The sequence below is a fragment of the Acytostelium subglobosum genome (assembly GCF_000787575.1).
Source record: "Acytostelium subglobosum LB1 DNA, scaffold: scaffold21, whole genome shotgun sequence".
NCBI lineage: Eukaryota > Evosea > Eumycetozoa > Acytosteliales > Acytosteliaceae > Acytostelium > Acytostelium subglobosum.
In genome coordinates this window covers 1,055-23,268 of record NW_012236512.1, presented here as the reverse complement: position 1 = coordinate 23,268, position 22,214 = coordinate 1,055, and the positions used below count along the sequence as shown (strand labels likewise).

General features: G+C 42.4%; 11 protein-coding genes across 11 annotated transcripts; 7 read left to right on the top strand and 4 right to left on the bottom strand.

Moving 5' to 3' along the window:
* Positions 1 to 57: 57 nt before the first annotated feature.
* SAMD00019534_090640 (hypothetical protein) lies at positions 58 to 2,741 on the bottom strand (the record flags this gene model as incomplete). The annotated part of the gene is made up of 6 exons (XM_012895478.1): positions 58 to 1,258; positions 1,324 to 1,444; positions 1,508 to 1,592; positions 1,658 to 2,097; positions 2,210 to 2,468; positions 2,529 to 2,741. The coding sequence occupies 6 exons, from the start codon at positions 2,739 to 2,741 to the stop codon at positions 58 to 60; spliced, it is 2,319 nt and encodes a 772-aa protein (XP_012750932.1).
* Positions 2,742 to 3,540: 799 nt separating this feature from the next.
* SAMD00019534_090630 (hypothetical protein) lies at positions 3,541 to 4,844 on the top strand (the record flags this gene model as incomplete). The annotated part of the gene is made up of 2 exons (XM_012895477.1): positions 3,541 to 3,853; positions 3,922 to 4,844. The coding sequence occupies 2 exons, from the start codon at positions 3,541 to 3,543 to the stop codon at positions 4,842 to 4,844; spliced, it is 1,236 nt and encodes a 411-aa protein (XP_012750931.1).
* Positions 4,845 to 4,881: 37 nt separating this feature from the next.
* SAMD00019534_090620 (hypothetical protein) lies at positions 4,882 to 5,383 on the bottom strand (the record flags this gene model as incomplete). The annotated part of the gene is made up of 2 exons (XM_012895476.1): positions 4,882 to 4,956; positions 5,051 to 5,383. The coding sequence occupies 2 exons, from the start codon at positions 5,381 to 5,383 to the stop codon at positions 4,882 to 4,884; spliced, it is 408 nt and encodes a 135-aa protein (XP_012750930.1).
* A 231-nt stretch (positions 5,384 to 5,614) lies between these two features.
* On the top strand, positions 5,615 to 6,678 carry SAMD00019534_090610 (hypothetical protein; the record flags this gene model as incomplete). The annotated part of the gene is made up of 4 exons (XM_012895475.1): positions 5,615 to 5,683; positions 5,777 to 6,005; positions 6,086 to 6,415; positions 6,581 to 6,678. 4 exons carry the CDS (start codon positions 5,615 to 5,617, stop codon positions 6,676 to 6,678), a joined length of 726 nt encoding a protein of 241 aa, XP_012750929.1.
* Positions 6,679 to 6,812: 134 nt separating this feature from the next.
* Positions 6,813 to 8,762, top strand: SAMD00019534_090600 (hypothetical protein; the record flags this gene model as incomplete). The annotated part of the gene is made up of 3 exons (XM_012895474.1): positions 6,813 to 7,121; positions 7,183 to 7,492; positions 7,567 to 8,762. Coding segments are annotated over 3 exons (1,815 nt in total), but the record flags the coding sequence as incomplete, so codon positions are not given.
* A 60-nt stretch (positions 8,763 to 8,822) lies between these two features.
* Positions 8,823 to 12,358, bottom strand: SAMD00019534_090590 (hypothetical protein; the record flags this gene model as incomplete). Its single annotated transcript, XM_012895473.1, has 5 exons — positions 8,823 to 8,890; positions 8,949 to 9,403; positions 9,483 to 9,829; positions 9,905 to 10,990; positions 11,057 to 12,358. 5 exons carry the CDS (start codon positions 12,356 to 12,358, stop codon positions 8,823 to 8,825), a joined length of 3,258 nt encoding a protein of 1,085 aa, XP_012750927.1.
* Positions 12,359 to 12,849: 491 nt separating this feature from the next.
* On the top strand, positions 12,850 to 14,491 carry SAMD00019534_090580 (hypothetical protein; the record flags this gene model as incomplete). The annotated part of the gene is made up of 3 exons (XM_012895472.1): positions 12,850 to 13,226; positions 13,305 to 13,704; positions 13,799 to 14,491. The coding sequence occupies 3 exons, from the start codon at positions 12,850 to 12,852 to the stop codon at positions 14,489 to 14,491; spliced, it is 1,470 nt and encodes a 489-aa protein (XP_012750926.1).
* A 231-nt stretch (positions 14,492 to 14,722) lies between these two features.
* SAMD00019534_090570 (hypothetical protein) lies at positions 14,723 to 15,493 on the bottom strand (the record flags this gene model as incomplete). The annotated part of the gene is made up of 3 exons (XM_012895471.1): positions 14,723 to 15,040; positions 15,133 to 15,368; positions 15,457 to 15,493. Coding segments are annotated over 3 exons (591 nt in total), but the record flags the coding sequence as incomplete, so codon positions are not given.
* Positions 15,494 to 15,952: 459 nt separating this feature from the next.
* Positions 15,953 to 17,826, top strand: SAMD00019534_090560 (hypothetical protein; the record flags this gene model as incomplete). The annotated part of the gene is made up of 2 exons (XM_012895470.1): positions 15,953 to 16,442; positions 16,505 to 17,826. 2 exons carry the CDS (start codon positions 15,953 to 15,955, stop codon positions 17,824 to 17,826), a joined length of 1,812 nt encoding a protein of 603 aa, XP_012750924.1.
* A 314-nt stretch (positions 17,827 to 18,140) lies between these two features.
* Positions 18,141 to 19,616, top strand: SAMD00019534_090550 (hypothetical protein; the record flags this gene model as incomplete). Its single annotated transcript, XM_012895469.1, has 4 exons — positions 18,141 to 18,916; positions 19,000 to 19,160; positions 19,224 to 19,344; positions 19,457 to 19,616. The coding sequence occupies 4 exons, from the start codon at positions 18,141 to 18,143 to the stop codon at positions 19,614 to 19,616; spliced, it is 1,218 nt and encodes a 405-aa protein (XP_012750923.1).
* A 246-nt stretch (positions 19,617 to 19,862) lies between these two features.
* On the top strand, positions 19,863 to 21,273 carry SAMD00019534_090540 (hypothetical protein; the record flags this gene model as incomplete). The annotated part of the gene is made up of 5 exons (XM_012895468.1): positions 19,863 to 20,360; positions 20,431 to 20,663; positions 20,736 to 20,989; positions 21,056 to 21,175; positions 21,248 to 21,273. 5 exons carry the CDS (start codon positions 19,863 to 19,865, stop codon positions 21,271 to 21,273), a joined length of 1,131 nt encoding a protein of 376 aa, XP_012750922.1.
* Positions 21,274 to 22,214: the final 941 nt, after the last annotated feature.

Here is a 22,214-nt window from a genome sequence, read left to right as displayed (position 1 = left end):
AATGTGAAACACACTGAACAGTGCCAAATCCACTGATTAGTAGTTAAGCTTTATAATCTACTTGACACCATTAATAGTGATCAAATCATGTAGCAGTGGATAAAGATAGGAGAACTCTTTTTCTCCTCGCTTGTTGATGGTCTGTGTGTAGGCATCCAGTGCCATTCGTACAAGATGCAGTGCCTCGGTTTCTGTGTGCTCCTCCATCCAACGAACATATTGCTGGGTGCTCCAATTGGTAAACACGTGAGGGAATATCATCTCCTTTGGTCCTCTGGCAATTAAGCAGTGAGCCATTATGATTGCTGGCATGCTATGCATTTCGGTCAAACCTTTAAGAGTGGACTGCTGTGTCAGGTCCTTAAAGATGAAATGTTTAAATGTTCTGACCCAATGATATGGTTGGCCCACCTCTTTGATTCCTTCTGGTATCAAGGGGGTCACTGACAGCTCCAAATGTGTCAGGTCATTGGCGAGCCTCAGCTTGCCCTTCTCGTTCATTGGTTTCAGCAATGAAGCGTGGCGAATGAACAATGTGAATAGGCGAGAGACCAGATGCTTGCATTGTTGTGCCAGGATCGGACACGGTGTAAACTTTGAGAGAAAGTTGGAGTTGAAGTGGAAAACGTACTGTTGAAGGTTGTCCATAAAAGATGAGCATTGCTTGGTTGAAGAGATATTGTTGTCGTTGCTCCAGTCCTCAAAGTGGATGGTCGATACAATCTGCTCGGCGCCTTGAAGGAATGTTGTGATTAGAGGTGTAAGAATGTTGGTGCATATGCCGCTGAGCAGCATGATTGACTTGTCTAGCAGCTCTGCCGTTGTTGTGGGCAGTGAGTGAGAGGAGAGAAGGGATTGAAGAGAGTTTTGGAGATGCGTTGCTGAATTGAAGAGGGAGCAGTTGATGATCTGTCCAGAGGTTGGCTTGTTGTCAATGATGATTTCACAAGCCTGTTGACCTTGTTGGATCATTGCCTCCATCTTTGTGGCAAACAGTTCGATCACTGCACTGACCACTTTGGTCACCTTGTTGACCAGTACCTTGTCGCTCTCAATCACCTCGATCTCTGCCCATATTGACTTTGACAGATCGACCATTTGCTTGCTTGTTGGTACGCTTGATGGTGATGAACCACGTCCCCAAGCCGATTGGGGAAACATTACGTTCATTATTGAAAGCATATTGTGTCTTGATCTCTCCAAGTAACCTTTCTCAAACATTGAGATGGTCTTGAACAATAGTTGGTGATCATCCAAACTGTACAGACATGAGTATTAGTAAGATAATGTGTGTGATCTAGATGATTGGGTAATTAACATTACCTTATACCAACTACACCTTGTTGTAGATCACAATAGTTTTGTAGCCTTCTTGAAAAGTCATAGAAGTATCTGGATATCTTTGGATACTCTAGGATGAATGTGTTCTCAATTACATTGGAGGCTGATGTGATGTGGTTGGTTAGTATGATTCCAACGCTACCAACGATATCAACATCATATTTACATTTAGCAGCCACAGTCAAGTTGGTCTCCAACACCTTTGTAGCATTCTTCCAGAATGCATGTGATATGTTGTCTTGTCCTCCAGTCTAAAAATGGATGTATATAGTGTATTAGTATTCATGGATGAAGACCAACACAACAATGTACATACAGTCTTTATGATATCCATCAATGACTTGTTTGTGAGAGGATCTCTGATCTTGGTCAATACCCTCTGAAGCTGCCATATTTGAATGCAGCTGGTGTAGAGACTATCAGTGACAGACTCAATCTTGCTCCATATCGACTGGTCGATGCGTTCCACAGTCTGCTGGTTTCCAACCAGTTTGTTTACGTTGAGCATTGCCTTAATGCTCTTGGTCAGACGCTCAGTGGTGGCGTTGACCACAGAGTTGACACGATCTACCAGGATGCCCAAGTTGTAGAACACTTGCAATGCACTGGCCACCTCACTCTGATTCTGATTGTCCATTGATTGTAACAACAAGTTGGATGCAGTTGTAATGATCTGCTCTCTACATTGATTGACCCATTGAACCTGTGTATCAATGATTGCTATTCCAGTTAGGTTGCTCTCCTTCCTCAATGTATCTATTTAATATTATAGGAGTAATGTTAGATAATGTCGATTGAATAAATGTATTAAACAATGATACAATACCTATCTCATGAATGGATTGAGCGGCTTTAGCTAGGTCCCTACCCTCTTTCAAATGAATCTTTAGCTTCTTGACCAGTGATAGATATCGAATGACCACTCTCAACATCTCACATGTGTCTTGTACTCTTCGCAACTGTGTAATCTGAGACTTGATGTTCATGTATGGCTCTGATATCTCCTTTCTCATCCTCATGATTGACTGCTCCAGACTTAACAGACCCTGTTTCAGTGCCTCTGTCTCCTTGTCAAAGTCCTTGATGTTGGATGCCTGATTGAATAGGTGTTGATAGTTGCCTGTGATCTGCAATAATGATGAAGCTTAGTTATCTGTTATATGTTTAATGTTGATGATCACACCTACACTATCATTTAGCTCTTGTGTGATATCCTTCTTGCCCATGGTCAGCTTCTCGAGTGACGTCTGAATGGATGATATCTTGAGAACATTGCTGGTGTACGCCGTGACGTTAAAGTCATCACTGAGGAACTGTTGGTAGACATCGTTTTCCAGTAGATTCTGTCTTGGTATACCAACTTGATGTTGTTCAACATGCTCTGCTACTGCTTGATTCATGTTTCAATTGACGACAACCTTTAAAGGTCTTAGTTGTAACTAAACTAAGGTAGTAGTTGAATTCCTATGAACATCATCGCAACACCCTTTTTTTTGAAGGGATTGTCATGTGTTAGTTTGGGTGTCTGTTTAAGTGTGTGTTTGTGTGTGTGTGTGTGTTAAATTGATTCCTTAACATAATTAGTACTTGGTGTCATTCAATCAATCAAACCACACAATGAGATTAAACGTTGGCACTCACATCATCATCATCACTCTGGAAGTGATGGCCATCACTTCTTAATAGACAGAGAGAGTTCCCTTCCATACCAATTAAGTATCATCTACAAACAAATATTATCCAATAATTTTTATCTACAAACCTAGAATGTTATCATCATCACTTCTCTTTTTACTACTCTTATTGATATCCTTTATCAATGGTGAACAATCATTATCAGGATTACATATAGTTGACAACCATATATACAACTCCAACCAAGAGAAAGTTTTCCTTCGAGGTGTCAATCGACCCGGTACTGAATACTCCTGTGTCCAGTATGCCTCTGTATTTGATGGTCCAGTCGATGGTGACCATCTCCAACATCTAAAGAATTGGAATATCAACGCCATTCGAGTACCCTTGAATGAAGACTGTTGGCTAGGATTTCATGCTGCAGAGTCTCCATACTTTGGAAGAGAGTACCGAAACGCCATAGTCAGCTACGTCAGTGATCTCACCTCTAGGAACTTTGCTGTTATTCTCGATTTGCATTGGTCCAGCGAAGGTGGAACGGTCCTGGCCACTCACCAAACCGCTATGCCAAACAAGGCCCATGCCCCAATGTTCTGGAAATCAATTGCCAACACTTTTGGAAACAACGGTAGAATATTGTTTGACCTGTACAATGAGCCCTATCCATATGGCAATGCTTGGGACACTGAAGAAGCTTGGACATGTTGGAAGAATGGTACCGACTGTGAACATACAATCGATTACCCTGTAGCAGGAATGCAAGAGATGATTGACTCTATCAGAGGTGTTGGTGCAACCAACATCATCCTTCTATCTGGTATACAATACGCTACATCTCTTACTCAATTCTTGACTTATATTCCTTTTGATCCTCTAAGTATGTATAAATTATATTATAGGATGAACAAACTGTAATAACTAACCATCTTGTAACATATACAACAGAACAACTTGGAGCAGCACTTCATTCATATGACTTTAACTACTGTCGATCCAAAGGATGTTGGGATATCTACTTGAAACCTGTTCTAGATCAATATCCAATTGTAGCCACAGAGGTTGGTCAGAAAGATTGTCAGACTGACTTTTTGTTGGACTTTATCAACTATTGCGATGCAAACAACCTACATTATATTGCTTGGTCCTGGTTGGTGGCCGATTGTTCTACTCCATCACTGATCAGAGACTACATTGGAACACCAACTACCTTTGGAAGAGGATACAAGACCCATTTGAACACTTTGGACGCTGGCCAAACTCCGTTCCACAGTGACACGTTTGATATCTACAACGATAAGATGACTCATTGGGCAGACGACTGGTCCAGCGCTAAACATATTCTTAACAACACGTCACCAGTCATCGAAGGAAAGTACTCTATCGCGTTCAGACCACGTGCCAAGGGAGAGACCTTGTTCTTCATGTGTTGGAGCTGTATCAACACATCCATCCACAAGCAGGTGGAGTTTTGGGTGCATGGTGGACAGTCTGGAAAGCAACTAGTGGACTTTAACCTGTTGACGCTCAACTCTGACAAGACTGTCAACATTGCCTACACACGCCCTCTCACCACATTAATTGGTCGAGATATTCCAGCTGGCCAATGGATCAAGGTGTACGTTGACCTTAGGAATCTCACCTCGTCACCAAACTCGAAGTTTGATGGTTTCCAACTAGTGTCGACCACGTCCGACCAGACAGACATGTACATTGATAAGATAACAGTGCGAGCATTTGTTGATCCTACTCCTCCCTCATCATCATCCTCGTCCGAGTCTACAGCATCAACACAAAGGTCATCCAATGTGTTTGTAACTTTACTACTTACAATGATGACCATAATCCTTTACAATCTTGCTAGCCAATAAACTCAATAGTCGTGGTACCATTATTCTGTACAGATCATCAAACAGGTTTACTATGATTACGCTTTTCATACTCTGTTGTCCTATCGACTAGACATTGATCGAATGCCTTCCACTAGAGTGATGAAGATGATGATGATGATAATGAGTCAATATATCTGTAATACAGTCTTATTGTTGTTCAAAGCACACACAAGACAACAACATACCGCTTTCTGACACTCGTTTGGTATTAAAAGGTTGCCATAGGGTATAACACCTTTGGTGCAGTCGATGAATACTCTTGCCTGCTCAGGACAGAATGTAGACATGATACAAAAGTTCATATGAGCGTGTTGCTCCTGACACTGCTTGCTTGGTTGACCAGGCTTCATCCCATTGCTCTTGTCACATTTTAATGCATCATAAATAGGTTCAACACAAGCAGGGAAGTCCATTACCAATGCAGTCATTGCAGTCAAGTACTCATTACTACTACTAGCAGCAGTACTGCTACTACTACTATTGTTGCTATTGTTGTTGTTGTTGTTTGTCTCTGTCATCACTGGAACAATGATTCTATTCTTCGTGCAGGGCATGAGAGTTTTATCATAACCCTCCCTTCGGACTTTCGTTGAACCAATTGGATGGGGGTGCAAGTATGGTTTTGTCTTGGAGGTGATCAATCAATCTATTCAGTCCTATCTGAAGGGCCATTGTTTACAACTGGTCACATACATACATATATACATATATACATATATATATATATAAATACAAAAATATTTTAAAATATGTCTATCCGACGAAAGAAAGACCGCTTCGACTATCTGTTCAAACTATTGCTGATCGGAGATCAGAACGTAGGCAAGGTGGATATCAACTCAATCATTTCTTAAACTTGCTACACATTTGTACTAATCTTGTAGCCTATCGACATCTATGTGTGTGAGTAGAGTAGTGTCCTGATTAGGTTCTCAGATGACTACTTCTCCAACAAGTATCTCACGACCATTGGAGTGGACTTTAAGATTCGAACCATCGAGCTGGAAGGAAAGAAGATCAAGCTACAGATATGGGACACAGCAGGGTGTGACCGCTTCAAGGCAATCACAAAGTCATATTATAGAGGCTCAATGGGAATTGTGCTAGTGTATGACGTAACATGCAAGACATCATTTGAAAGTAACTAATGAGAGAAGAGAGAGAATTCATTACATTCCTAACTAACAACACAACAACAAACTTATATCATTGTCACGTAGACATTAGGCTATGGATTAAAGAGATTGAAACCAACACAACACCTGGTGTGTCAAAGATATTGATTGGAAACAAGTGCGACTTGAATGATGAAAAGGTGATCGAGAGTTCAAAGGGTATGGAGTTAGCCAAGGAGTTTGGTATGAAGTTCTTTGAAACCTCTGCAAAGTGTGGAATCAATGTTGAGGAGACCTTTATGACATTGGCCACAGAGGTCAAGGAGACTCTATTTAGCGATGCTGACTCTGAGATGGTCCAGGCTTGTGATGAAACTGATGCTCCAGTCACTATCGAAACTACAATGTCAAAGACACCAGAACAAAAGAGTGCTTGTATGTCTGTCTGTCTATTATATATCAAACAAACAAAGTGTCACTGACCCAATCTATCTATCTATCAATCAAATCATTAGGTGGATGTTCTTAGGTCGACTCTTGGTTCTTATTCATTGGCAACAATAGAAACAACTTATTTATTCAATCACCAAACAATCATAGATAACGTTATCTATGGACAACACCTCCACAATGTACCAATAAACAAGCCTTGTAACCCAAACGATGTTGTCAACAAGATGATGGTCCTGTTTGGCTGACCAATTTCCCAATGGGCTGATGATTGGATTCAATTCAAACATAAATTAAATTGATCATCATCCATCAACTAAAGATTCAATAACACTTATACAGAAAGAGATATTTATATAAGTGTATATATAATACAAATAAGATGACACTAACAATTAAACAAAAGGTGGAGAATCTTCGTCAGGTAATGACACAGAACAACATACAAGTCTATGTCGTACCTAGCGATGATGCTCATCAAAGTGAGTACGTCTGTGAATATGATCACCGACGTGAATACATCAGTGGGTTCAATGGAAGTGCTGGTACTGCTGTAATAACCACAGATCAATGTCTACTTTGGACCGATGGTCGCTACTGGCTACAGGCCGGACAACAACTCCAATCAGATTGGAAGATCATGAAGGACCGTGTCCAAGGCGAACCAACCATCGAGGAGTGGATCTCAAAGGTAAGATATTCACAACAACCATGATATTCAACTCACAACATACTAACTTATGATCTTGTAGACTCTTCCAGCTGGTACTACCATTGGTATGGACAGCAGATTAATCGCCAAAAGTTCCTACGACAAGTTCAGATTGGCAGTGGAGAAGGCCAACCAAAAGATCATCACTTTGGAGCATAATCTTGTCGACCACGTGAGAGAGTCTCTAAAGAGTGAGGAACCAGTCAGTAGTTATCCAACTGAGCCTGTATTCTTCTTGCCACTTGAGTACTCTGGAAAGAGTAGCACAGACAAGATCAAAGAGATCAGAGAATCATTGGTCAGAGAGAAGGCTGACTTTGTTGTCATTACTGCATTGGACGAGGTGGCATGTAAGTTTTAAAACAAAACGACACGACCATTATTGTCCTAGACATTAATATTCATATCCTATCCACCTGTATAGGGCTGCTCAACTTGAGGGGATCAGACGTTACCTTCAATCCAGTCTTCTTATCATATGCCATCGTTGGACATACTACTGCCCAATTGTTCATTAATGAACAAAAGGTACCAGCTGATGTTAGAGCAAACCTACCTGGTGTAGAGATCTGTTCGTATGACAGCATCTACTCCACCTTGAGATCCTACTCGGAGCAGAAGAAGAGAGTCTGGATAGACCCAAGATCAAGTCTGTCCATTTACAATTGCGTCAACAAGGACAATCTCATTGAGAAGGACAACCCAATACTCCTAGCCAAGGCCATCAAGAACCCAGTAGAAATTGAGGGTTTCCGTCAGTGCCACATTCGTGACGGTGCTGCCCTCGTCCAGTACTTGGCTTGGCTCGAGGAGGAGATCGTCGTCAAGCACAACTCCACATTGACAGAATACTCTGCTGCCCAGGTCCTAGAGAACTACCGCACCAAGGTTCATGATTACATCAGCCTTTCTTTTGCATCCATCTCATCAATTGGTTCCAATGGTGCCATCATTCACTACAGCCCTTCAAAGGAGACGTGCAAGACAATCGATAACCAGGTCTATCTTATAGACTCTGGAGGCCAATACCGTGATGGTACCACAGATGTCACAAGAACAACACGCTTTGGTACTCCTACCGACCATGAGAAGCAATGCTACACTCGTGTGTTGAAGGGACACATCCAACTGTCCATCCTAAAGTTCCCACCCAAGATCAACGGCTATCAGATAGATTGTATTGCCCGCGTACCATTGTGGAGTGTTGGTCTCGACTATGGACATGGCACTGGACATGGTGTTGGTGCATTCCTCAACGTCCACGAGGGTCCACACAGCCTTACTTTCAGGTCCCTTCCCCATCACTATCTGATCTGTCCCAACATGACTCTGACCAATGAGCCTGGCTACTACGAAGAGGGCAAGTTTGGTATGAGGATCGAGAATGTAATGGTCACTGTACAAGTGCAGCTTCCACACAGCAACTCCTTCATTGGATTCGAGACTGTGACCATGACGCCCTATGAGCGTGATCTCATCATTCCTTCCTTGCTCTCCGAGGAGGAGATGCAGTTTGTCAACAACTATCACGCTGAGGTTCTTCAAAAACTCACTCCATTACTTCAGTCTGACCCACGTGCACTTGACTACCTCAGAAAGAAGACTGCTCCATTGTCAAAGTAATTATTACATTACAACTACTACTACTCTTATCTACCTTTATATAAAGAGATAAATCAACTATAAACTAGCAGCAAATTGACTATAGGAAGGTGAACCGTCTCTTGGATAGAAGCTGTGTACCACATCTATATATAAATGTTAGTTAACTATGCTGTATGCTTGCTAAGATAAGTTTAGACATACCATCTTTTGGTAACCACTGAGATATAGTATTCTTGAGTGATTCCATCTTGACAGGTTTCGCAAGATAGTCATCCATGCCAGCTGCCTTGCACTGATCCTCAGAGTTGTTGGCAGTCATTGCAATGATTGGTATTCTCTGTCCATTGGGCTCTAGCTCTCTGATGATCCTTGAGCAGACAAAGCCATCCATGACAGGCATTTGACAATCCATAAGAATGAGACTAAACTGTTGGTTCTCCATTGCAATTGCGTCCAATATCTTTTGACCATTGGCACAGACCAAACTCTGGAAGCCAAGCTTTGTCAGATGTGCTGTGATCACCTTTTCATTCGTCTTGTTGTCCTCAGCAACTAATATACACTTGGTATTGCCTTGGTTATCGGATACATTGTTATTGCTATTGTTGTTGTTGTTGATGTTGTTGATGTTGTTATTGTTGTGGTTGTTCTTTTGACTAAAAGATAATGATATTATTGATTGGTTAGTGATCGACTTGAAATGATTGTTCGATCCAGCAACAAAGACAAACATACACATTGCTTGGCTGGTGATACTTGAGTATAGCCGTTATCAGTTTGGTTGGTTTGAGTGGCTTGACCAGGAAGGACGAGATGTATTGGTGGTCCGCCAGTGCTGCCGCTCTGCTCTCTGATCCATATACGATCACCTTCTCTGTGGTGATCAATGCTAGCAGTGTTCGAATGTTACCAGACGAGTCAGAGGCAATGACAATATCGAATGGTGATTGAGATTGTTTGGCTTGCTTGAATTGATCGATGGCCATATCAATGCTTTGGCAAATCTTGTAGATATAGCCAAGAGTCTTCAAAACTGTCTTGATTGAGGTACATGCATGTTCGTTCGATTCGACCAACAACACCTACACATCATTATAAATATACCCTATGTTAGAGTCATGATCAATGTAACCAAACAACAACATAAATGTACTTACCATTTTACATTCCGATTTGAAGGGCTTGTACTCTGGATAAAAGAATTGATTGGCCGCTGGTACATCTGTTGGAAGGTATGTAGGAGAGCCAAGCAACAGTTTGAGTGAAAAGGAAAAGTTGGTTCCCTGTCCGAGCTGACTTTCAAAGTGAAGGGTGCCAGACATGAGATTGATGAGGTTCTTGCAATAGGACAAACTGAGACCAGTGCCTCCATGTCTCCTTGAGCTTGAACCATCGGCCTGACAGAATGGCGTGAAGATCTGCTTCATGTTGGCATCCGATATGCCAATGCCAGTGTCGATCACTGAGAATCGCAACGATATCTGATCACCACATTCGTACTCGGTCGATACTTCAATGAGAACATGTCCTCTCTCGGTGAACTTGACTGCATTGGACACCACCTTGACCAATACCTGAAGGATACGTCGACGGTCGCCAATGAGCACAGGTGGCACCGGATGGTCCCTGCTCATAACAAAGTATACATCAATGTCCTTCTTGTTGGCGGCCTCGCTGTGCAGATCAATAATCTCCTCGATCATTGGCACCAGTTGAAACTCTGCAAGCTCCAATGTCATATTGCCCGACTCGATCTTTGAAAAGTCCAACATGTCATTGATCAACGTGATGAGTGTATCGGTGGATCGTTTGATAGTCTCGGCGCAGTCACGTTGTGGGTCGTTCAACTTGGAATCCAGAAGCATTTGTGACATGCCCAATATTCCGTGGCATGGTGTTCGTAACTCGTGACTGATGTTGGCCAAGAACTGAGTCTTTAGATTGGTGGCCTGGATGGCAGACTCCTCAGCCTGTCTATAGCGACTAAGGTCAAAGACAAACGTGATGCATTGTTCTGAGCTACCATCAATCATGACCGCTGTTACGAGAATGGGAACTCTCTTGCCACTCTTGTGTGTGTATGCCTTCTCGATTGGTTGGCACCAACGCTTTGCCTTTAGCTCAAGCAGAGCCCTTGCAGATATCTCGCTAAACTCTGGTGGAGTCAACTTCATCCAGTTGACCTGTCCTTGCTCCAACTCTGATCTACTATATCCTATGATGGATAGTAATGCATCGTTTGCCTATTGTGTGTGTGATGAGAGTAAGTATGATGATAGAGACAAGACACGTCTCTCTCCTACACATACATCAACAATAGTTCCAGACAATGTAGAAAACATCACACCCAAGAGGCTCAGTCTAAATAGTACATTGTATCTCTCCCTGGCCATGAGGAATGTTGAATGTTCTTCGTTGGACAGCGATATCTTTCCAGTTTGCATAAAGTGCTCAAACGATGAACCTGAGCTGATGTCCTCATAGTCGAGCTTGAGCTTGTCTGGGGCTTCACACAGAGTCTTGACTCGCTGACAGAGGAACTCCAGATTGTATTGGGACTTGATTGCGATGTGTGGACCTTCATTCATAAGATAGCTGTAGGACATGCCAACCCAACCAACGTTGTTATCTGCCTCTTTGATTGCAAAGCCTCTAAAGACGTAGAGCATTGGGTAATGCTCCTCTGGTGTAAGGAACCAGTAGAGAAAGTGAATCTTGACGTCGTTGTTGGCAATCTCGTTTGTAAAGGTGTCCTTGAATTGATCGTTCAGTGAGCTTGGTACCCAGTTGACAAAGTCGTCGATTGTCTTGCCCTTGCACACGCCATCCGGTAATCGATCGGCCAGACACTTAACACTGTCCATCTTCTTGAAGCCAGATATTTCGCCAGCAGAGTTTGTGCGCCATATGATCACCGGTAGGTCTTTGCACACGTAGTCCAGCATGTCGTAGTAGGCGCGAACGAGGGGGGAGTGGAAGACCGCTGTAGGAGTGGGGATGCTGACGGGCTCAATCTCGGGGAGCTCCACCTTCTCCTCTATTTGTTGGAAGCAACAGGCGCAGCCATTTAAAAATGGTGAAACGACCATTGTTGCAGAGTACTGTCGGTTTGTGGTGAGATTGCTGACAAACACTGGCATCTCGACACGGTGTCCGTCGAGAAAGGCTGATTGAATGCACTCGATCAGTGAAGTTGTCTCCTCGCTAACGATGCCATTGTTTAGTTGGTAAGACTTTTTAAAGTCGATTGCAATGATTGGGTCGAACTTGTTGACAATGAAACCACCCTTGATCGACGGCCTACGATGAGGTCGGGCATGTGGAAGTGTTGAAGGTGTGGGCAGTTGAGAAAATTCACTCGACAATGTGTCTGGTGATCGAACACGTGACGACGACAATGTTGTGGGAAGGAATGTGGGTGAGGATGGAGGCGATGGCATTCCAATGATAGATTCTATAAGGTTATCTGAGGATGTACCAACGATCTTTAGTAGGTAGGCATTGGCGACACCTGTGTAGATGAGATCATCCTGGTCTCGAATGATATTCAATATTATAAGAGGAATGTCCAATACATCAATGAGCTTCTCGGGACATAACTTTTCAGTCATGATTGTATATTATATATATTATGTAATACTTGTTGTTGTTGTTTGTCTTTACTAGTATATAAATTGAATAGATAATTTAGTTATGATGACAATAGTTTGTTTTAGTTGTTAGTCGTTGTTGTTGGTATTTGGTTGGGAGCACTGTTGAAAAGGAAGTTGGAGCTCCCTACAAATATTTTCAAAAGATGATCTTTGTTGAATTGGTCATCGGATGGTTGGGTGCCAAAAAACTGTCGTTTTTTTTTTTGATTTTTTTTAATTATATTTCAAAATTAACGAACCAGTGTATTTTGTGGGATGAAAAAGTATTGATGTTCAATTTTCACTAGTGAAAAATTAAATTAAAAAATAAATAAATTTGGGTTGATCAATCACCACTCAACTCACATTATTATTATAACCATCATCCTCCCAACATCATTATCAAACACACTATATTTATATATATATCAATTTAGTAATACTTCTTCTGATCAAATCTATCTATTAACATGTCTGTAGAATACATAAACGAGAGTGAAATCAAAGCAGCCATTGGCGATCTCCGCAATGACAAGACACCAACTGATTGGGTGCTGCTGTCCTTTGAGACTCCAAAGTCAAAGAAGGTAAAGTTGCTGGCAAGTGGTTCGGGCGGTGTTGAGGCACTTCTCAATCAGCTGAGCGACGATCTGGTCGGCTTTGGTTTGGTGCGCAAGATCGACGTCATTGACAACTCAGAGACCGTCAAGTATGCCTTTATCCAATGGATCGGTGACAAGGTTGGACTCCTCCAAAAGGCATTCGTCTCCATCGCCACATCTTCCATCAAGACCCTCTTTACTCCATACCATGTGGACTTCCAAATCTCTCACAAGTCTGAGTTATCGTATGTATCTTTGTTTTATGTCTGGTTGCTATAGCTTGTTGTTGATTAACGTTAATCACTCCAATTCTCTACAAACAGTGATGCCATCGTCCATACTAAGATTCAAGAGACATCTGGATCAGGATCAAGAGTACTTGATGAGACTGGAGCACGTCGCACTGCCGCCTCCTCATCAACATCTGTGCGCACTGCAGGTGCTGCTCCAGCTGTCAGCAAGGACGCCATTGCCTTGGCCGACGAATCGAGCTCCCGTGCTGCCCTCAGATCATTCAGGTCGGACGACAGTGGAATCAACTGGATTCTCTTTGGATACGAGGGAAGCTCCATTGTACTTCTTGGTAGTGGTTCGGGTGGACCTTCAGAACTTATTGCCAATTTGAACGATGATATGGTCGCCTACGGTCTTACTAGATCAGTGGAGAAAATCGACAACTCCAACACTGTCAAGTTTGCAAAGATTACCTGGATTGGTGAAGGTGTAAGTAATTTGAGCAAGGGCAACGAGAGAGAGAGAGAGAGAGAGAGATAGACCAGTTTACTAATGTCGTCAACTCTATTTCATTAAATAATAGATCAACAGAATGTTGAGAGCTAGACTTGGAACTCACAGTGGATTCATTAAGGAGTTGCTCTCCCCATACCACGTTGATATTCAAGCGACCACCAGATCAGAGATCAGTGAGGAGATTATCATCGACACTATCACCAAGAACTCGGGCACTCAATCACGTGTGTTGGCAGATGCCGTCTCACCAAGAGCAACAGCTGTTCCCACACGTAGCACAGGTGGTGTCTACAAGGGAACCTCACCATCTTCGGTCCCAACCTCTTCTGGTGCACCAGTCATTGCCGAGGAAGACGTTCGCGCTGCTATCAAGGATGTCCGTAGCGACTCCACCCCAACCAACTGGACCCTCATTGGATACAAGCCCAACAACACCACCCTTACTGTCATTGCCTCTGGAAATGGCGACGCTGACGAACTTGCCTCGCACCTCCAATCCAACATTGTAGCCTACGGTTTGATTCGTGTGCGTACCCAGTTTGACCTCTCAGAGATCACCCAGTTTGTTTGGGTCAACTTTGTTGGTGAGGATATCCCAAGAATGTTCAGGGCCAAGCTCGGAACTCACTCTGGAATCGTCAAGGACGTCTTCTCGCCATATCACGTTGATATCCAGGCCAACACACCCTCAGAGGTCAATGCCGAGATTGTTCTCACCCGTGTCACATCGAATGCTGGCACTCTCAGCAAGGTCCGTTAAGGTGTGTGTCCAGGTTGATTTGTCACACAATCATCTTGTTAGTACTACAATCATAACAACACATACATGCTCTCCAATCACATCAACAATAAAATCATAAATGTAACTCTAGGTAAATGACATGATAGATAGGAGGGACAATCCAACTCATGAAGTGTGCAATGACGTTGGGTCTGCCTCAGTTAACTATTATGGAAACAAAACAATATTTAATTTACAGAGGGCTTATCCATTCACCTGATGCTTTGAAGCTACAGATGATGCAGTAGAAGTTGGAGCATCGACCAGTTGTGACGCCAAATCTATTCCAATCTCGTCGAGTACCTGGTTGAGGATCTCTTGTGATTGTTCCTCTTCACCGTCCTGTTGCATGACATCGTCCATAGTGTCGTTCATCATTTCCTCCTTCATGTCCATTTTATCTGACTGTTGTTCAAACTCCATCATAATCTTTGTGAATTGAGGTATGTTCATCTGTCTGTTCATTACCATCATTGCCTTTGTCACTCCCTTCATTGCCTCTGCCATTGACTGAGTAGATTGTAGTGTCTAGTATAGTATAGTGAGTAAATCATGAAGATGTGAGTGAAAGAGAGAGAGAGAGAGAGAGAGAGAGAGTTGTTACAAGAACGATACCATACCTGTATTCTAAGACTAACTGCCTGGAGTTGTGTCTTCATCTCGTAGAACTTTTGAATGTGGAATCTCGTCCTCACCAAGTCCTTTGCCATGATCTTGGCAGAGTTCATCTGTCCTTGTTTAGCCATCTTTTTGATGTCAATGATGATCTTCTTCTCTTGATTCTGCAGGCCGACTCTTTCACGATCCAGTTCTCTCATTGACTTATTCAATGCTCTCTGGTTCTCTCTAAGAACCTCTGTGGAAGTGTGAGGAGGAGGAAAGAGTTAGATACTTTAAGATCAATGTGAAGCGCAACTTCAACCACGATCTTTCACAATGTCAACCTTTTGGTGTCTTTTGCTTGCCAAATAGAAACATGGTTGTGTAATGGTATATAAAGTTATCAATAATAATAATATATATATAAAAGTTATGATATATATAAAAAGGTAAATTGAACATTGATTGACAAGAGGTATTGTTGTTTGTGGAGGTTGGTTGTGTGGAATTGAAACTTTTTAATTTTTAAATTAAATTAAATTATTCTTTGTCCCAAAGAATGAAGACGAGTTGAGTGTCAGGAAGTAGTTCATACATAGTAGTCGTAGGTAGTAGTAACAACAAACAACAACAATAACAACAATGAATAGGTGTCTTGGACTGTTCGGTTCTCCAGGGTCATTGTCTGTATTAGTTAGATGCAGTTTGTTGAATCAGCCCAGTAAATTCAACTGGAGGGTCACCAACTCTCCCATCGTTACTATTCAGCATTCGTACACTACAAAGACAAGTCATATCAATGACCAAGACAACTATTATGATGATTCAGCCAGGTTGAGAATGAGACTTCAACAAAAGGTTTCGAGTGCCGTCAATTCTGCAAACAAGAATACAAAGAAGACAAAGGTGTGGCTGAAGGAGGAGGAAAGAAAGATCGAGCGTCAACAGAATGTTGTTGTTGCCAACAACAATAACAACAACACTATGGATCACTATGAAAAGAGTAGTAGTCGTAATAGCAAATACACAGATACAACCAACATCAACAACCAAAGCCACAACAACAAAAGAAGCATAATGTTCAACAGAAACAATGATAATAACTTTGACAGTAGGACCGTCAATAAGCGAAGCCTCAATGACAACAGAGATAGAGTCAGTAGTAGCACAGGATTTCATAGTAGGGGCAACAAGACGGCCCGCGGCAGCTACAATGATGACACTGATATCAAAAGGAACAAGGACGTTAGCAGCAAATACAGTGGCACTAACTATGACAGAAACCGACCACAAAGCTTGGGCGATAAACCATATAGCCGGGGAGGAGGAGGTAAGTAGATGTCAACATGTCCCACCAATGAGTAATATCTAACATCAGGTCAATGGCGTCAGATGGTGACAAGTATATAAGAGATAATAGATACGTTGAGAAGAAAGGAGTTAGCCGTGGAGGCGACAACTATCGCCATCGAGAGGAAGTCTCTTTTGGTCAAACTCAGAATGATAGATACCCCACAGACCAGTCACAACAACAACAACAACAACAACTACCACCACAAGAGCAACTAGTCAATATCATCGGAATGGCATCAGTATTGAGTGCATTCAAAAACAGAAACAAAGAGGACTTGGTCAGGTTGTTTATCGAACGGAGTGTGCACGAGAGGTACAAGACGTTGCTGTTCCCACTGGTCAAACACTTTGCATCAAACAACATGGTATATCGAATTTTCAACAACAACGATGGACAGATGAACGCAATCACCAGGACCAATAGCCACGAAGGTATCTGCATGGTAGTACGCCAAGCAGCTACACTCACCCCAGAGGAGGCATTTGAGAAGGAGATGGAGCGCATCAGATTCAAAGCCATTGTGCCATTGTCCAAGTCGCCCTTGCTCAACCAAGCCAAAGAACTCATCACCCAACGAGTCAACCACGATGGTACCCGTCCAGTCGTTGTACTTTTGGACAATGTTGGCAATCCATATAACATTGGAACAATCGTGCGAGCATGCACATCCTTTGGTATCAGGACTCTGTTTGCCTACAACGACCCAGACAAGAATGAGAGTGGGCGAGTCAACCCTTTCTCATCGAGGGTCTACCAACTGAGCCGTGGTGGAATGGACCACATTGACCTGGTCCATATGGAGGCGCGCAATGAGGTGATCAACATGATCAAGGAGTTCAAGAAGGAGGGATGGAGGGTGGTTTCGACCGCTGGCAACAAGGACATCAGCAATGTGGCGCCTCTCTACAGTGACGATGCTACAAAGACTCTTGGCAACATTAACAGTCCACTGGTGCTTGTGTTTGGATCTGAGTCAGAGGGTATCTCTAAGGGCATCATCAAATTGTCTGACAAGTGTTTGATGATACCAAGCACTGGACACATCGAATGTCTCAACGTTTCTCAGGCACTGTCCATAGTGTTGGCTGAGTGCCATAGATTGGAGCTCAAGCACGTTAAATCATCTCTAGAGGCTGGTGTCACAGGAGTAAAGAAGCAACAACCAAGACCAAAAGACAGTTTGAAGGAGATAACACCTGAGCTCTTGGGGATAACCAGTGATCAGATATATCGTGATGACATGAATACCAACCGAGATAGCTACGACGACGAAGTGCTGGAGGAGGGCCTTGAAGAGGACCTAAGAGACTATGATGAGATGATCCAAAAGGTTCCTCGTAGTTTCTCATCACAATGGTGAGGAGCGACTCTACAATAAATGACGTGCTCAGCAACTTGTGGACATCATTGTGAATCGATTGTCAAGGTAGAGTACACTGTAGGTTGTTGATCGTTCACATCAATTGGTAGATGTTTGGCTTCGATCTTGAGGTCGTCAATAACTACTGGTGGTGATGGGCGAAACCAAACTGACAAGTTTTTCAATCAAAAAACAAGAAGAAGAAGTTTCAAATCATTTTTCATTCCATCTTGACAACAGTCTATCTGATAGATAGATAGATAGATAGTCACAGTGAAGGAAGAGAGATAACTCGAGTAATAAGTAGTGTAGAGATGGAGTTGTTCAATCCTGAGGCACTCCAACATACACGGCAACATCAACAACAACAACAACAACTACAACAACAACAACAGATCATTGATGATGACTTTAACATCAGCGAACAAAAGGAGTTCATCTCCACATTATCAAAGATCATCACAACAACTACAAACAATCAACCAGATAGTGACATCGTGATAAACACGAATAACAACGAGGACAACATCAACAACAACGATAACAATGACGATCGCAATCACACAAGTAGCAGTAGTAGTAGCAGAGCAAAGGTGAAAGGAAAGAAGGAGAGGAAAAAGAAACGAATGTCAAGTCCTCCGTTATCAACAACAACAACAACAACAACAACGACAACGACAACATCTACGGCCTCATTGGACTCAAACAAAGCTACACGACATGCCAACACAATGATGGCCTCCACCTACCCAGTTACCTCGAGTACCAAGGAGCAACAACAACAACAACAACAACAACAACATCACAATCACCCTCATTTGCATCAAATCAATGAGCACATCAGTCATATTGTTGATACAATACACGATACTGGTGATATGGTCGTCAACGAGCTAAAGAAAAAGATATTCTCAGCCAAGAAGAGACGCGAAAAAGAGGAACAGGATCCACTCAAAGAATCATTCTCGATAGATATAGGAATGATGTGGCTCCTCAAGAGTATCAGTAGGACAACTATACAGGAACATGTTTGTGAGCGCATTGGTAGACTGCCGCACACTGACTTCCAACTTTTCCTGCCCCAAATAGTGTAGGTAGAAATAGTGGTTTTTTCATTATTCAATTGATGTTTACCATAGTTTGAACCTTACTGACACACCTCCTGCACACCAGTCATATATGTGTAGTATACAAGCAGGAGCCAATCATAGTGATGCTTCTAGAGAAATGTAGACAGTCTTTAATCATTGCTGTGCAGACTTTCTTTCTACTGAACTCAATAACGTGCGATAGACATCCTGGCACCTTTGATAATGCAAGGGAGGTTTGGAAACGTATGTTTGAAATCAAAAGATAACAAAGTCCTTGACCAATACTAATGCCTTTAAAAACAAAAGGTTGTGAGATGGCGTCGATTGGTTACTTTGACCTGTCCAAGCTTGACAGAGCACCTTGTAGGAGGAAGCAGGCTGAGGATATGGCCGTGTCTGACAAGTCCTATTTGTTCATTGATGAGGAGTATTTCGAATCAAAGAAACCTATCAATGAGAGTGACACAATTATCATTATCCCCATTACTGATGCCGACCGTGTTGCTTATGGAGACATCATTACTTCATCATCATCCAAGCAAGGTACATCAATATCTGACCCGTCCCAAACACTTCCCATGCAATCGAATGCTGATCCTTTTGGATCAGATGCCAATCAAGACAATTCAAATATTGAGCAGCAGCAGCAGCAACAACAACAACAACAAGAGATTCAAACATCACGCTCCAAACATTTGAGCGACAGTCTTGGRACAACGCAACGTCTCCAAACAATTGGCATCATCATCACCAAACCCATATACATTTTGCTTTGACATTTTGGATGGCTCCACTCTGGCAAAGAAACTGTTCAACTATTATCCATTCTACTCAGAGATACACTTTATCAACATACTTTCAAAGATTGGAACATTCTTGCTTTCAGTTCCTGGAGTCAATGGCCCTGGCAAGCAACGTGAGATCAGGAATGCCACCTTACGCATCATGCTCAAGCACCTTAACGATCAACTCTTTGCAAAGTCTATGATTATCCTACCAGTCTACCCATCTTTCCATGTCCTTGGCATTGTACACGAAGAGGCGATTTGTCTCAACTCTCGTGATCGTGTTCCATTCATGCTCTACCTCGAGGTGAAGGTCATGGATGGTACATACTTTTTCACAGATACCACCGAGGACATTAGCAAAGTAATCAACACGCCCGACACAGACGACGAGTTGGAGGTCAAGGTAATTGCCAAACATGACACAAGCGATTTGCAGGCAAACAGCAAATTGTTGAATACGATATTTGGAGAGAACTGGAAGACAAAGGAGAACAAGATATGGAGGACCTCTCCCTATCGTTCAATCTCTGGATGGAGATTGATATCATTTATCGTCAAGAGTGGTGATGATCTAAGGCAAGAGCAGTTGGCTATGCAGTTGATCACTCAGTTCTATCGCATTTTTAAAAAGACCAATCTGCCCCTATGGTTGAGAGTATGTATAAACTATGATAATGGTGATGATGATTAGAAACAACATATTCAATATTATGCCTACCTTTTAGCCATACCTTGTGGTGGCAACTGGACAAGACTCAGGCTTGATAGAGACGATACCAGACTCAACTTCACTGGACACCCTCAAAAAGAAGTGTCCCAACTACACAACATTGTTGAATTATTTCATTGATGCCTACGGTGACAATCGATCAAAGGAGTTTATCCTGGCACAGAGCAACTTTATCGAGAGCGTCGCAGGCTATGCATTAGTGTGCTACTTCCTTCAAATCAAGGACAGGTATGTTATTTTCGTTGTCCAGCTCGTACCCGACATTTCCCTGACCACTCCATCTTATGGTTGACTTTATAGACATAATGGAAACATATTGATCGACCGAAAAGGACATATTATCCATATAGATTATGGATTCCTCTTGTCGACAAGTCCTGGTGCAATCAATTTCGAGAAGGCCCCCTTCAAACTGACAGAGGAGATTGTGGAGCTTATGGGTGGAGAGAAGTCTGACAGATTCAAGTACTTTACAGTACTGCTACTGAGTGGCTTCCTTCAAGTTAGGAATCATTACCAAGAGTTTATGATGATGATCGAACTCATGATACCACGTATGTAACCAATCAAACATTTATATATTTAATAACAACTTCAGATTCTAACAACCTTTAATCTAGACACAAACTTGAAGTGTCTCAAGAGGGAAGGAGTGCTGGATAGCTTCAGAGCTCGGTTCCGTCTTGACCTAAGAACAGAGGAGCAATGCAGCGAGTTCATCAATCAGATGGTCAATGACAGTAAGGGTCATTGGACTACCTCATGTTATGACTCGTATCAATACTATACAAATAATATAACAGCGTAAACAGATTTTATATTATCACCAAACCAATAGGTGAGTTCTAGGACTAAACTAGTTGGATCGCCATTTAAGAGTGAAGACGATTGAGCGCGAGAATCTCCACATGGAAATACTTACATTGGGGTCCTTCTGAATCATCGAAGTTGTTTGGTTGGCATGTTGGATGGCGAAGATGTGGTTGTTTTGCTTCTTGGTCTTTGTAGCAGCAGCTGTTGTTGTTGTCGATGATGGCGATGATGCCTGTCTTTTTGTTGCTGACTGGTGCTGCTTCAGATCACTCACACACTCCCTATCAATCAATCAAACGCTGCTCTTTGAACTACTGGTGGAAGTTGTAACTGGAGTTTTGGACTTGAACCGACACTTCTTGTTATTCGCCTCCTGCGTCCTCGTTGTGGAGCCTTCGTTGGCCGGTATGTATCCACTCTTGCTGGTATCATAAATGAGCCAATGATCACGCAAATTCTGATGAGATCATCATCAGCAGCGGCAAACAACTGACATTGTGGAGAGTACCTTCAAAGATTAACAAGAGAGAGCGATAAACTTGGCAACAAGTTCAACTATCCATTTTATTAAAGGTATTGAGAGCCTCAACTAAGAGGCAAAGCACTTCCATGGATTGAGAATAGTGTCCCAAGTTGTTAGGTTGTGTAAGATAACTTCGTAGATATTCAGGTTGATAAAGTACTCGTTCAATGGGAGCTTACTGTAGCTGGGTGATGTCAACACAAGAAGGTATCCAGAGGCATGATCGAGTGTGAATGTGCACATGTTTCCTTGGAAGGTATAGACATTGTCAACATGGAAGATCACTCTGACTGTGTTGGTGTACAGGTCGACCAAGCCAAAGGAGATTGGACCAAAGTAGTTTGATGGATCGATTGAATGAACGCCAACAAAGAGATTGCCTCCATAGAAATAGACTTCCTTCTCAGAGGGAAAGGCAAAGTCAAACTGGAGTGAATGTAAAG